Raw genomic sequence first — 15,046 nt, 5'->3', positions numbered from 1 at the left:
TTTTTTTTTTTTTTTTTTTTTTTAAAATTTCAAGTAAAATATCCTTTTGTTTTTACTTTGTCGATATTTTGCACAGGTCTACGTCGAAGCTGAGATCGAGTCCATCGGGTAGGGCATATAAAATAACTTGTCGAAAATTTATGAATAAATTATTTTTGTTAAATTTTAATATTTTTTTTCTTTGTAAATATTTTACACCAAACACTAAAAAATAAAAAAATATTTTCCGTCCAAACAAACGGAGCCTTACGAAAACAACGAGTATTTTGAGTAGAATTTAGAAACATATTAGGTAACAAAAATCTGCTATGGGAATTACAGAAGCAGAAACATGCAAAACATATTTAGTAGCATCTTGTGTTTCAAGAAATTAAAAAACAAAATATGTTTGGTAAAATCTTATAGTTGCCAAAATTGCTAAAACAAAAACAAGAATCATGTTTGGTAAAGAATATTTTTTAAATAAATAAAAAAAAAAAATTTTAAATGTATTGATACAATTATTGATTATATATAAAACAACATTTTTTTATATGATTTGAGAAATTTTGTGCACATTGGGAAAAAAAAAATTATGTATTGATACAATTATTGATTATATATAAAACTCCATTTTTTTTATATGATTTGAGAAATTTTTGCGCATTAATTTTTTTTCCCTTAAAACACTTGAAATAAAATGAGAAAATGTTATCTAGAGTTAATAACTTTTTTAAAAGTATCAAGTGAGTTCGTTAAATATGTGATTTAATACTATCATTGTCATTATTTATTTCAAAATCGAACCTAGTTAATAGTATATTTTCATAAGTGCAATCATTAAAATTGAATTGGACATTAACAATATATAAGTGGGAATTTGAGGAAAAAATAGAATGAAAATTGAACTTAATTCAAATTTTACTTATTCCAAAAATCTCCAATCCCATTATAATTCGGCATTAACAAATTAGTGCAAAATTGACAATATAGATCCTGTGTAGAACAACGAGTGACAATATAGAATCATATAATTCCATTAAAATTCATTTCATCCCTATATAAAACATGTGTATACTGATTAACATCGTTCCATTAAAATTCATTATATACAATACTATAGAACCTATATATAAGGACTAATACAATACATTTAATTTAATTTGAAAGCATTTATAATACTCAACCTGAAATTCATTTAATACCACAATATATAACCTGTATATAATGAACAATCCAACCAACATTCAAGTTTTACATAAATTGTCCCTCTCTCCGTACATAAGTCTTGAATGACTAATTATTACAAGAGGCAAAATGAATATATATATATATATATATATATATATATATATATATATATATATATATATATTTGTTACAAGGGGAACCCAAGATATTCAATATGATAAAATGTGTTTTTTTTTTTTTTTTTAACCGAAAAGAAAGTGAATAAAATTTTTTTTTTTTTTTTCCTTAATTGGTACTCACAGACGCATGCCTCCACCGAAGCTCAAATCCTGTCCTCCCTTTGAAAAATAAGAACCTGATATCACTAGACCACTGATCTGTTGGTAAATGAATAATAAAATTCATTCTGAATCCTTTGAACATAAATGTGCCTAAGATCAAAGGTGTGATTGTTGCAGCACTTGGACAAGCATGAGATCCAAAGAAAGTTATCTAGCTTGAAGATGGTATTTTTCATCAATTATCTTCTTTAAAATGTAACAGATAGTTGGAATGAACAATTATCCAGAGACTGGAATGGACTTAGCTAAGATCTTCTAAAACTCAGGCCCATTGGTGTTAGAAATCACACCCCAAATTAGATTTGGGTTCTTAAGATATATGTCAGGCATAACCGGAGCCCAATCTATAAGTTGCCAACCTAATTGATCCTAAAACCTGAATACACATATCGTACATGGATAATTATGAATGGGTTTTTATACATTTTTTGCACAGATAATCAATAAATTGTTGTGGATGTGAGTATATAAGTTCATAGAGTTTAATTTATTTGTCTTATTAATAGTAAAAGTTTTATTTTAAATATCTATATATATATGTTTTTAGTACTTTTAAGTTTTGAAGCAAAATGGTCAATTGGGTCACGTGTGGCTAAATCCAAGAGGCATTCTTAGATAGACTATGTAATACCTTCTGTTTGGTCTGATCCTAATGTGAAAAGCATAACATCTTGGGTCTCAATCTTAAGGTTTGTTTGGGTCTTAACATTTTGGGTCTCAATTTCAGTGTATATCTTGAATAGGCCTTGCTATAAACCTCCTATTCGAATGCAAGATTCATTCTCAATTATCTAGTATGACAAATTGACAACCCAAACAATTTACCAATTACCACCTTCTATTTTTCAATTTTTTCTAATTTCAATTTTTATAGGTAAACAGCAACTCACACCTGTTGGCCCGATGGGATTTGAATCCTAAATTTTGATATATTATATCAAATACTTCAATTATAATATATATTGTATATAGACAGATATTATAGTTTGTATATACAGCAAAAAGACATTTTGAAATTTTCAATATTACGATGAGAGAACTGCTATTTTTTAATGGCAAGGAGATGAGGAAGGTAAATGTGCAATACTGTATGATACAGTAGTAACATCAAATTAGTATTTTAAATTTTTACTACTATTCATGAAACATTTTGACACTACACAAAACAAAACAATTTTTACAAAAGAGCCTTTTTTTTACCATTCACTACTACAATACCCGACAAAAACAAAAATAAAACGGATACCAAACATGCCCTTTCGACACTCATCTATCATTTTAATGAATAGTAAAATTAGTAATTTTAGACCTGTTTACCATTTTAAAAATACAAAATTGCTACTCAGATTGTAGTGATATTCTGTGAATGTCTCAACCACACGACACTAGAATATATGAGCTATATTTATGAGCTTACAATGTCAACCACCAGCTTCAAGATTATACCAGCATTGCTTAAAAACAAGAGGTGGAGGGCCTAATTTTAGATTCTGCAATCCCACATGGCAACCAATCAGCCAATCACACATTCACTCTCCTATCCTTTAAGATAAGCCCCTGCATACATTAACTGCTTCTCAATTCCTCATTCAAACCAAATCAATCGCAGCAGCTTCGAAGCAAAATCTGTCGACATGGCCTCTGCTTGTGCTTCTTCAGCTATTGCAGCTGTTTCCCTTTCTTCCCCAAGGCAAGTTCCATCCCACACACACACACAACACACAGTTAAGCATGGCACATGTCACTAGTAATCTTCATATATGAATTTAAAGCTATGACAAGATAGAAAAGACATAGCAAAATGCTAATACATGTGCATATATTGTTTACTAACCATGTTAATCAAATTTCATGTGGTACAGTACCCAGAAAACTGGATCTATTGTGGGAGCAACAAAGGCTTCTTTTCTTGGAGGGAAAAAACTGAGGCTGAGAAAGTATGTGACACCGGCGAGGGCGCAATCGGTCACTATGTGCGCTTTAGCTGACCCTGACCGGCCCCTCTGGTTCCCAGGCAGCACCCCTCCTCCATGGCTTGATGGCAGGTTCAGTAATACTTCACGCTTTTTCACCCTCCCTATTACACACACATACATACATATACATGCATATATATATATATATATATATGAGACTGCAGTTGCTATGTTTCTGAAGTTCTATATCAACACTGTAATGCAGCCTCCCCGGAGACTTTGGATTTGATCCTCTTGGTCTTGGTAAGTTAAATCCAGAACAAATGACCCCAAATAATGAAGTATAGATTGTTTCAGTTTCACCTGAAGATTCATGAATGTTGTGATGGGTTTTCAACAGGGTCTGATCCCGAGACATTGAGATGGAACGTACAATCGGAGATCGTGCACTGCAGGTGGGCAATGTTGGGTGCTGCTGGCATTTTCATCCCAGAATTCCTGACAAAGATTGGCATCTTAAACACCCCTTCGTGGTACACTGCTGGCGAACTAGAATACTTCACTGACAAAACCACGCTCTTCATCGTCGAGCTAATTTTCATCGGTTGGGCTGAGGGAAGACGGTGGGCTGACATCCTCAAGCCTGGGTGCGTCAACACGGATCCTATCTTCCCCAACAACAAGCTCACCGGTACAGACGTTGGCTACCCTGGCGGGCTATGGTTCGACCCTCTTGGTTGGGGATCAGGTTCTCCTGAGAAAATCAAGGAGCTGAGGACAAAGGAGATCAAGAATGGAAGGTTGGCTATGTTGGCTGTGATAGGTGCGTGGTTCCAAGCCATCTACACTGGCACTGGACCAATCGACAACCTCTTTGCCCACCTTGCTGATCCTGGTCATGCCACCATTTTTGCTGTAAGTATCCCAGCCATCAATATACTACAAACAACTATATATCAATGTTTATTTCTATTCCCAACATAAATAGACATGCATATACACAGGTACATAATCTAGGAGTCTATTTAGCATAAACGCTTGCAAGAGAAGCACATGAAAATGAGTTTAAATTCTACAGGATTAACAACAAAAGGGGTTTTGCAGATGTCTTCTGGCACTTGCCATTGATTTTTTTTAAGAATGTCAAATAAGCGTGGTCTATTGCCTCGCATAATGACGTGAACACGCAGTTCACAACCACAAACCTAATCATTTAAAATTGATCCTTGTTAAATTTAAATGTCATGAAAATGTATGCATGAATTTCTGTAACAATAATAAGTAATGAATGACCAACATGATTAAATATGTATGCAAGCATCTGACAACAAACACAAAATAGTAGATAAAATGCACTGAGAATAAATCTGATCTAGTCATTTGTGTTGATCTCTTTGTGGTCTTTTTCAGGCTTTCACCCCCAAGTGATTGGAGCAAAAGGGAGAATGCTAACCGGGATTGATGTGCTGGAGAAACATTAGTGAACATCTTTGCCTAAGGAGGAATTTCACATGTGATTCAGAGTGATGTTTGTATCATTAGAACTTGTATTGTCTGTTCATGTCTGCTGTAGAAACCTCAAGCAGTGTACAAAAACCTCTTAAATTTGAACTTAAAATGGCAGAAATATAACTTCAAATGGTAATGAAAATGGTCCATAAAAGGTACACACTTGCGTGGTTGATGGAAATCCTAAACTCGTAATGTTTCACCTTTATGGAACTCAGAATGCACAATGCTCACTTGGCTGGTTGTCACTCTTAGCTGTTTCAGTGCATAACTCAGCAGCTTCATAGAGTATTCCAGTCATATAGGTGTCAAGCAAAAGGAAATTGGTTGTTCAGCATCGCTTAATTATATAGCAAATCCTTCGCAAAGTGGTCCAGGGATTCACAAGAGAAAATACTATGCTGTATAATGATCAAGACTGTTTTATTGGTTATTCAGAACAGAATATATTAGTTCTCAGGGAGGTAACTACCTGACTCGGGTAGGGGAAATAGGTGAATTTCTTTGCAAAAAGAACCTTAGATTAGAAGCTTAAGCACTGAATACAATTTAATAGACACAAAGTTCAGGTTGAGAAAAGCAGATACAAAACATTCTACTCTAAATAGGATAGAACCCATACCAAAATGTAATAAGAAGAAACAAGCATTAAAACTCGTATACAAGTTACGACATGAGAACAATAATTTGGTAGTAGTCAAGAGAGTGAATAAAGTTCATGCCTGTAATTTTATGACAACATATATACAAATGAATAAAAAGGAAATGTACCAGAGTCGAATTTTTAGACCTCTACGAGATGAGCAGGCCGTCTATCAGAAAGCAGAAAGTATAAAAATGGCTATTCTGGTTACTGCTTTTCGACATGCAGCGAGAAAGATGGAATTATGTCATATACATAGACTGGGCTGTGGAATGTAAATCTATTCTGTAAGAATTGAAAATGGTAAAGTTGGACAATGAGTTAGCTGCAGCATGATTAAGGTATCTGCTACATCATATAAACTTCACTTTTCACCATTGCCAATTTAAAGATGCAAACTTTCTTGATGCAATGTAAAAACAAAAATCAGAGTTCAAGGAACAAAAAATAATCGATACTGCTGTTTAAATTCCAAAACAACAAGAAGTCTTTTTCCCAGCTACCTGGGGTCGGATACATGAATCTTATGTTTCCATTTTGCTCTATCTAAAGCCATAGCCTTAGTCAAACCACATGCTATCATATCCTTCTTAAGTAACTCTACCCATGTTAACTTTGGTCTTCCTCCTCCCCTAGTATTACCCTCAATGTGGACTATGTAACTCATCCTAACTGGTGCATTACTGATGTCTAAATTCTAACACGGATAAAACTATGAACATTAACAAATTGGAAACAAGAAGCTACAGGAAAAAGGTAGTAGAAGCAGTATATATAATATGGCTATAAATTTAAGACTTACCTATGCCATGTCAAATGGAACTTAGCAGGAAAAACAGAACAATTATACACAATACTAAAATAGGCATTAGTAGACAGCAAAAATTTGATACACAATAATGGAAGAGAAGCTCAAACAGTGAGTGACAGATTAGTCAACAACAATGCTATTCACAATTTACAAATCAAATAATTGCGTAAGCATAAGAAATCCAACATTAATATATGGAATGATGAGGTTCATTCCATTGCATGTCTACACCTTGAGAAAGGAAAAGGGTTGTCAAACAATATCATGAGACATGTCATGTAGTAGACCAAGTGCATCAAAAGTTTTTAAACCTGCACAATTTGAGAGTCAAAGGCTCCCATGCTGTCAGCTATGAATTTTGAATTTCACAACTCTGCATGGAGCTTTCTTCAAGTATGATGATGCCGATGCTAATATTAGTAGGATGCAAAGTACAATTTCACATCATCAAATGACAAGTAGCTCAAATCAAATCATTTGCAAGTTCCTATTTTTTCTATCAAGGTATGAGAGGTTGAATCACTGGAACACTCTTAATCTTTCTATGGCTGGTAGGATTGAGCTTTTGAGATCAGTCCTTTACTCTTTTCTTTATCATTGGTTGTTTGGCTTTAAAATTCCATGGGGCTGTAGGATCACGCTCGAAAAGAAGTTCAAGAAATTTTTATGGAGGGGTAAAACAGAGAGCACTAAGATGTCTCAGATTAAATAGAGTCAGGTTACGCTCCCTCATGATGAAGGAGGCTTTAATCTACATCGGATCAGTGACATTGATGTTGCTTCTAAGCTTTCAATCTGTTGGGACTTTGTTCAAAGAAAGATAATCTCTGGATTAAGTGGCTGCAGGCTAGATACTTGAATTCTTCTAATTTTTGGACAATTAATTCTAGAAGTTCTGATTCAGTTATTTGGAAACAGATTTTGGAGGTCCGAGATCAGTTGCTGCCTCACCTTGTGTTTAAAGTGGGCAATGGGAAGTCTTTCAATTTGCTTCATGATCCTTGGTGTGCTTCTCTTTCGATTGCTCAAAGATTTGGGGTAGTGTTTTTTAGAAATTTTGATTCTATGGCTAAGGTTGAGCCCATTGTTCATGGGACTTAATGGCGTTTCCCAGAGTTTTTTTCCTTCCTTGGCTAGAGATTTTATATCTAGATTGCAGATATATGCTGGTCAAGACACTATTCTTTGGCAGCATGGAGTTTTTTCTTTGAAAGCAGCGTGGGAAGTGTGCAGATTGCGGGATCAGAAGCTGAAATGGTTTAAGCTTTGTTGGAAGGGTTGTAGACCTCGGACTGCTGTGGTTGTTCATATTATTATGCTGAATAAAAATCTTTCCTTTGTGAATTTGCAGAAGAGGGGTTTACAGGTGCCTTCAGTGTGTCACAATTGTTTTGCTAATGCAGATTTTAATGCTCACTTGTTCTGCTCTTGTCCATTGGCTAATAAGGTTTGGAAGGATCCATTGGAATTGTTTAAATTTCCGTTGCAAGACTTCATCTCTATGGATCAGATTGTGGATTGGTTCCTGCTTAATGTTTCTACAAACAGCGCTAAATCTAAGATTCTTAGGTCTGTGTTTTCAGTCACCATTTGGATAATTTGGAAGGCTCGGAATAAATCTTTGCATCAAGGTATCCAGGAAGATGCAGATCAATTAGTCAAGCAAGTTATTTGGGAGATCCTTCTTCTTCATAGCTTCTCTCTTTCGGACCTGCTTGAATTATTCAATTAGCTTGATTGTTGCAATTTTTTTTTTTTGTTTCGGTTTGCTTGATCTGGAAGTGGGCTTGTCTACTTCTAGATTAGTTGTTTGGAGTGATTCCTCCTTTTTTGTACATATTTTCTTTTGTTTATAAAACCACCCATTCAGTAAAAAAAAAAAATATATATATATATATATATATATGACATGTTTGCGTAATTTAGTTTTTCAAGTCCCTGAAATTCATTTAAATTCTTTGGCCAGTGAAAGAACTTTAAACAAACATTTCAAAGAGTTGTTTGATTACAATATAATCTCTTGTTATGTAGCTAATGGAGATGAGATCTACTTGACGCTATCAGATAATGTTCATGGGACTGTCTTTCATTATATCCTCCTGATGTAGGATGAGTACATTGATACCAACTAACGCAGATCCAACCAACTGATCTAGGGAGGAGAAAATAAATAAATAAAGTGCCCTAATACAGACGAAAGGGATAAGATCCAAATAGAAGATGGATTGAGAAGAGTGAGAATAAGAGGAGGAGAAAAATAGGGAAGGTAGAACTTTTTTTTTGATAAGTAAAAATGTATAGAAAGCGTTCAAAAGGGGAACACATCCCTAGAATGCACAGAGGCCAAAGCCACAGCCAAAAGAAGGACCCACAGAGGCCAAGAAATCAACAATCTCTTCTATAGATGTACAATATCTACCCATACCCCAACAATCTCTTCTATAGATGTACAATATCTCTCCATCAAAAGATCTGTTATTTCGCTCCTTCCAAATGCACCACCAAACACATAGAGGAGCTACCCTCCAAAAAAGACAAGCGTGAGAACCCACCCCACACCCTCTCCAAGAGTCCATCAAACCTCTCGCAGTCTGGGGCATAACCCACTGCACTCCAAATAAGCCAAAAATCAAACCCTAGCAGTCGTGAACCATAGGGCAATGCAACAACAAGTGATCCACTGACTCACCATCCTGTTTGCACATGCAACACCAATTAACTGTAACCTGCCTTGTGCTTCTGAGGTTATCAAGTGTCAGAATCTTACCCTAAACTGTAGTCCAAACAATAAAAAGCCACTTTGAGGGGAGCCTTCGAACGCCACACCATTTTCCAAGGGAAATCAGTCCTTAAGAATCCCAACAGGTAAAAAAGGACCGAACCTCAAATCTCCGCTGAGAAGATGGCACCCAACAAAGGAAATCTGGGCCACCACCATCCAGTGTTTGTCTATAGAGTTGAACAAGAAGTCAGAAACATCGTCCAATCCCAATCATGAAAATGTCATCGAAAACGCAAATCACATGTAATCCTTCCACTATCAAGCTGAAAACAGTCAACTACCCAAGCATATTGGTCCACGGCAATCCTAAATAGCCTAGGGAATGAACAAGCCAATGGACGCTCCCCACACCAAACGCCCTCCCAAAACCGAGTGTCCCTACCATCTCGAACTTTGAATCTGATGTGCTTTGAAAACTCATCCCAGCCCTTCCGAATGAACTTCCAAGCCCCAACACCACTAGGTGATCTAACCACACGGGAGCACCACCTACCTCTCTCCTCCATAAAGTGGCAAGAGATGACCCTCCACCATAATCGATGTCGCTCCCCTCCAAATCTCCAAAGCCACTTCCCTAGGAGAGCCTTATTAAAAGGGATCACCCTCCTAATACCCAAACCACCCAACTGGATACGCCTGCACACTTACTCCCAACGAACAAGATGGTACTTAAACTCATCCCCTAACCCGCCCCAAAGGAAGTTCCGTTGAAGCCTTTCAATTCTTTCAACCACGGTGGCCGAGATCTAAAAAGAGAGAGGAAGTATGTGGGAAGACTCGCCAATGTGCTCTTCATAAGGGTGACCTTCCCGCCCTTCAAAAGATACTGCTTCTTCCACCCAACAAGTCTCTTCTCAAACCTCTCAACCACAGGGTCCCAACCCCTCACCCTTCTCGACGGTGAACCCAGAGGCAAGCCCAAATAAGAAATAGGGAAAGAGGAGATCCCACACCCAAGCACCGCTGCAAGATCATCAATGTTATGCACCTAGCCCACTGGGACTAATAAATTCTTCCCTACATTCACTTTTAGACCTGAAACAGCCTAAAAGCAAACTAAAACACATCTCAAATATCTCATCCGGGACACATCAGCATCACAGAAGACCAGTGTATCATCCGCAAAAAACAAATGAGAAACCTCTATCTAATGATCCGAGTCTCTGCCCACCCTGAAGCCCCTAATGAATCCCAAATCCACAGCCCTCCTCATCAACCTGCTAAGAGCCTCCATAACAATAATGAACAGAAAAGGAGAAAGAGGATCCCCTTGTCTCAAGCCCCGAGATTTGCCAAAGAAGCCAGACGGAGCCCCATTCACCAACATCGAGAATCTCACTAACGAAATACAGAACTCAATCCACCTCCTCCATTTCACCCCAAAACCTAGCCTCTCCATTATATAAAGCAGAAAACTCCAACTAATGTGACCTTAAGCCTTCTCAATATCAAGCTTACAAAGAACTCCCCGCACACCACTACTCAACCTAGAATCCACACACTCACTAGCAATGAGCGTTGAATCCAGGATCTGCCTATCCCCAATGAAAGCATTTTGAGATTGTAAAATAAATCCATCCAATACATCCCTCAACCTCACGGCAAGAACTTTAGCTATCAGCTTGTACAAACACCCCATCAAGCTAATAGGTCTAAAATCTTTCACATCAATGGCACCACCCTTCTTGGGAATGAGAGCAATAAAAGTAGCATTCAAAAATTTCTTGAACAGCCTAAAAGAATAGAACTCCTAGAATGTCCCCATCACCTCACCGACTCACCCTTGACCACCTCCCAACTCTCCAATAGGAACCTCATAGTGAAACCATCCGGGCCTGGGTACTTGTCGCCATTACAACTCTTTAGCGCCTTCAAAACTTCCTCTTCGGAGAAAGGAAACTCCAGACCCTCCCCATCCATCTCTAAAATCGAGTCAAAAAGCAAACCACCAAGCCTAGGTCTCCAACTGTATGTCCAATGTACAGTCTTTAATACTACAAGACAATCCCCGTGCACACCTCCTCCTCCCTACATAGATCCACACCATCAACACAAATCCGCCAATATGATTACCCCTCCTGTGAGCATTAGCCAACCTATGAAAGAATTTTGTATTGTGGTCACCCTCTTGGAGCCATAACACCCACAACTTCTGACGCCACGATATCTTGAAAGCACGATATTATTCAATATTCCAAAATTGAATATTTTGGTTACCTAAGAGCCTTTATATAGGCAAAATATAAGCAAAGTCTAAGAAACCCTGAAATAAGAATATCAAAACACGCTCGACTTTATTTACCCTTGCCCCTTCTCCTAAAGTTGGTACCGACCATATGTGGTTCAAGCTTACGTGACGTATCTTGATCTCCATCAATTTTTGCTAGTGGAGAAATCTCCATCATCTACATTGATAATTCTCGTATATTGAGCACATAAGGATGTTTTTGATCTATTTATGAGAAGAAGAAAAAAATGTTTTTGATCTTCATTGCACATGGCAGACCTTAGCCATCACTACAATGTATTCATTGGAAAGAAGCTAAACCCTAACCAATTGCTTTGCACAGATGATGAAAACTTGTGGAATGTGGTTCAGATAAATAAACGTTCTGATGGTATGGTTGAAGTTAAAACTCAACAGTTTAAGCCGATCTTTCATAAAATTCACTAATTAAGTTGCGCTATAATAACATGCTATCATGGTAAAATTCTATAGACAGATTCTCATTGACATCCCTAAGTAATAGGAACTAAAAAAATTTTGAGTTGAATTGTTTTCCATATTATTGTCTCGATTAGTGAAGTTATTTTCTTGTCAAATTGATCATTCGCATAACATTATGTGAATGTAGGCATTTAGTGAGCAATTCTTAACATAAACAAATGACAATAATATAAATTAGCAACGACAAAAATGATAGTCCTAGTTAAAATTTTGAAAGAAAAACATGTCGTTTTAGTTAGTCTAAGGTATGATTATAATTGATGAGAGAATCATTATAAAGATTTTAGAGAGAGAAAAGACTGATCAATTTAGGGTTTCACAGAGATTATAATAAATTAAAGTGACTAAGAAAATCAAAGCATACAGGCAATAGAAGAAGATCATCAAGTTTCAATCAATCAAGTATTCTAAAGATAAAGACGCATAAAAACAATAACAAACAAAGCCTTTTTCCAACTACTTGGAATTGACTACATGAATCATATTCTTCCATTCTGCTCTATCTAAAGTCATAACCTCAGCCAAACATGTTACCATGTCCTTCCTTATTAACTCTATCCATATTAACTTTGGTCTTTCCCTTCCCGTAGCATAACCCACAATGTGGACTATGTCATTATTTAGGAAAAAAAGACTATGTCATTATTCCCAACTACTTTAAAGGTAATATGCGCATAGCTCTAAACCATCTTAACTGATTTTCTCTCATTGAATGATTTTAAAGGGTAGAATCTGATACCTACTTAACTAGGACCGTGAACCTTTCTCAATCGTATATCGTTCATGCTTGGAATGAAGATCTTGCGATTTTTTCTAGAGTTTTCTACGTACAAATTGATCACTCTCTTATTTTTATTTATTCGTCTATATGTTTTTAAAGCATATAAGGTTGTGATTGAGAGATGTGGATTGATAAACATTAATCAAAGCACAATTGAAATGTGAAATTTGTTATTAGCAGTTGATATCTATAAGATCTAGGTTAAATTCATGAGTACTTTGACGCATTATAGCCTAGGGTGCCGTCAACTAAAACAACTGTTATTGTAGCTTTCCTTACCATCTCAACCCATGTTAATTCCAGTCTTCTCTTTTTCCTAGCATCACTCTCAAAATAGAACACATCACTCTTATTCTTGCAATTATTGATTTTCGCTAAAATAGCCAACCATCTTAATTGAACTTCTCATTTTTTTTCACTAACGAGTGCTTCTTGAACTGTTTCACCAATGTAATATTCAAAACTATATCCTTTCCTGTCTTTTCACACATCCCCATTATGATTGCACTCATTTTATGAATATATTATTCTTAGTTGTCTACAATTTTACTGTGTAAATTTTTTATTTATTGGTCTAATACCCTTTTATTCAACTTAGTTTTTAATTTAGAGGTCAGTTAATCAGCTTCAATAAACAGTCATTTGTATAAATCAATTTTGATAAACAGCCATTGAACAGCTATTCATATGCCAAGTAACATGATATGAAACTGAAGTTTCCACGCACAAATTTTCAATTAAAAAAGGTATGCTCCAGTCCCAAATCATTATTATTTTGAGAACTAACACGGCATATTCTCAGTCAGATAGTAAACTTCAGATTGGGGCTCATTCATTAGAGTGAAGTTCACTTTATCCATCCAAAATCAAGTCACATGGTGTCATACTTGTAGTTCTCTAGTATTCTCGCTAAAATTTCAATCGAAAAGTAGCAGCTAATAAAGCTTCCTCTGAACATAGGGAGTTAGAGCCCACGAGAAATAGTATTTATAAGGTTTGAACTTAACCCTAAAAGGATTTCAAACAACCCCAAACCTAAATTTCCAAGTTCAGACCAACTTAGATGTAATAGAATTCTAACGGGAAGAAAAAAATGGTTGCAAAGCATCTGTCTGACATGTAAAACCTGAAATTGAACATCATCCTATTTGAACAAAGTATAACCCAAAAAAAAAAAAAAAAAATAGTGACCAAAAAGAGTGGTATCAACCATTTTATGCCTTGATCCTACCCATTTGAACATCATCCCTTGCTTTTTATATGAAAGTTCATAATTTTTTTTTTAAAATAAAAATAATCAGTAGTTCCTGACTTCCTGCATAAATGAGTTTCTCTTCATGGATCATAGTTCGTAGCATGGGGAAAAAACTTGGTCTCAGTTTGGATGAATCTTCAACCATAACCTCATTTAGTGACAATTTTATGGTAGACGCATGTACATCTCATTACCAAAATTTTAACACCAAATTCTTTTGCATTTGGGAGCAAAAGCAACTAAAGTTTAATTCTGTTTTTTATTTTGGGTTGGCCACCCAAGCTTCTAATTGTACTAAGAATCACATATTGCGTGTGAATCAAAAATCATAGCATAAATGTGAACTCATAGCATAGCCTATGAGAACTAAAGATGCCATCAAATCGCTATACCCTTTCGTTTTCATATACCTAACTTTAAACTTCCTGGTTGTGTTGTCCAATTTGTGCTCTACCTTTAAACTTAATTTATTTGAGTATTTTCTGGGGATGTCTTCCTATACTGATAAATATCAAAAATTCATTAGTTTTGGATCTTATATATATTCAGCATCAGAACTCAAAAACTAAAGACAGAACCCAAGCCACTACATGCATATTCTAAGAAGTTTATACACAACAATAGATCATAAGAATGGTAAGAGGACTCCTTCAAATTCAATATCAATCAATTGTAAAAGGACCATACCTTACAAGATAAATTTTGTGAGGCCTTCACAGTTGTTACTCATGTGAATCTACTAATAGTCTAATATACATATTTATTAAATTTTCATTTTCCTTCGGTGTCAATCGTTGAATGGAATAAAATCAACTGAAATGGGAATCGTTCTATAAAAAATCAATTTTTTTTTTTTTAATTTAATCACAGCTCGTAAAAATATACCACAAGAATCCTTATTTCCATTATCACTCCTAATAGTTAATATTAGGATTGACTGAACAATATAAATAGAATATTCATTGAGGGGAGGTATAATATGAGTGATCCAAACACGAATTATATATATATATATATATATATTCTTTTAGATTTTAGATCTCTTTCCTTTTTTTTTACAATTCTCTAATGTCATAATCTTTTTAAGCATCGTTTGTATATTTATATTCC

The 15,046-nt window shown here is 35.6% G+C and overlaps 3 protein-coding genes across 3 annotated transcripts; 2 read left to right on the top strand and 1 right to left on the bottom strand.

The window, feature by feature from the left end:
- The first annotated feature begins 3,047 nt into the window (after positions 1-3,047).
- Positions 3,048-5,045, top strand: LOC132303432 (chlorophyll a-b binding protein, chloroplastic). Its single transcript, XM_059800683.1, has 5 exons — positions 3,048-3,201; positions 3,374-3,556; positions 3,693-3,730; positions 3,828-4,342; positions 4,838-5,045. Exons 1-5 carry the CDS (start codon positions 3,146-3,148, stop codon positions 4,853-4,855), a joined length of 810 nt encoding a protein of 269 aa, XP_059656666.1. The 5' UTR covers positions 3,048-3,145; the 3' UTR covers positions 4,856-5,045.
- Positions 5,046-7,480: 2,435 nt separating this feature from the next.
- LOC132305056 (uncharacterized) lies at positions 7,481-8,122 on the top strand. The gene has a single exon (XM_059802742.1). The coding sequence runs from the start codon at positions 7,481-7,483 to the stop codon at positions 8,120-8,122; it is 642 nt and encodes a 213-aa protein (XP_059658725.1).
- A 1,732-nt stretch (positions 8,123-9,854) lies between these two features.
- LOC132305055 (uncharacterized) lies at positions 9,855-10,571 on the bottom strand. The gene is made up of 3 exons (XM_059802741.1): positions 10,344-10,571; positions 10,208-10,217; positions 9,855-10,135 (listed from the first exon to the last, which is right to left on the bottom strand). Exons 1-3 carry the CDS (start codon positions 10,569-10,571, stop codon positions 9,855-9,857), a joined length of 519 nt encoding a protein of 172 aa, XP_059658724.1.
- Between the last annotated feature and the right edge of the window lie 4,475 nt (positions 10,572-15,046).

The sequence above is a fragment of the Cornus florida genome, unplaced genomic scaffold (genome assembly GCF_030987335.1).
Source record: "Cornus florida cultivar Cherokee Brave unplaced genomic scaffold, ASM3098733v1 CherokeeBrave_3.0.0_Hap2_Chr04, whole genome shotgun sequence".
Taxonomy (NCBI): Eukaryota; Viridiplantae; Streptophyta; class Magnoliopsida; order Cornales; family Cornaceae; genus Cornus; species Cornus florida.
Note: the sequence above shows the minus strand (reverse complement) of the source record. Positions and strands in the feature narration are given on the sequence as shown.

Bases quoted from the DNA above. Each gene is read 5' to 3' on its own strand.
- LOC132305056 (XM_059802742.1), top strand. From the start codon at position 7,481: ATGGGACTTAATGGCGTTTCCCAGAGTTTTTTTCCTTCCTTGGCTAGA.
- LOC132303432 (XM_059800683.1), top strand. From the start codon at position 3,146: ATGGCCTCTGCTTGTGCTTCTTCAGCTATTGCAGCTGTTTCCCTTTCT. The intron at 3,202-3,373 runs GCAAGTTCCATC...CATGTGGTACAG, and splicing joins GTTTCCCTTTCTTCCCCAAG to TACCCAGAAAACTGGATCTA. The intron at 3,557-3,692 runs GTTCAGTAATAC...ACTGTAATGCAG, and splicing joins CCTCCATGGCTTGATGGCAG to CCTCCCCGGAGACTTTGGAT.
- LOC132305055 (XM_059802741.1), bottom strand. From the start codon at position 10,571: ATGGAGAGGCTAGGTTTTGGGGTGAAATGGAGGAGGTGGATTGAGTTC.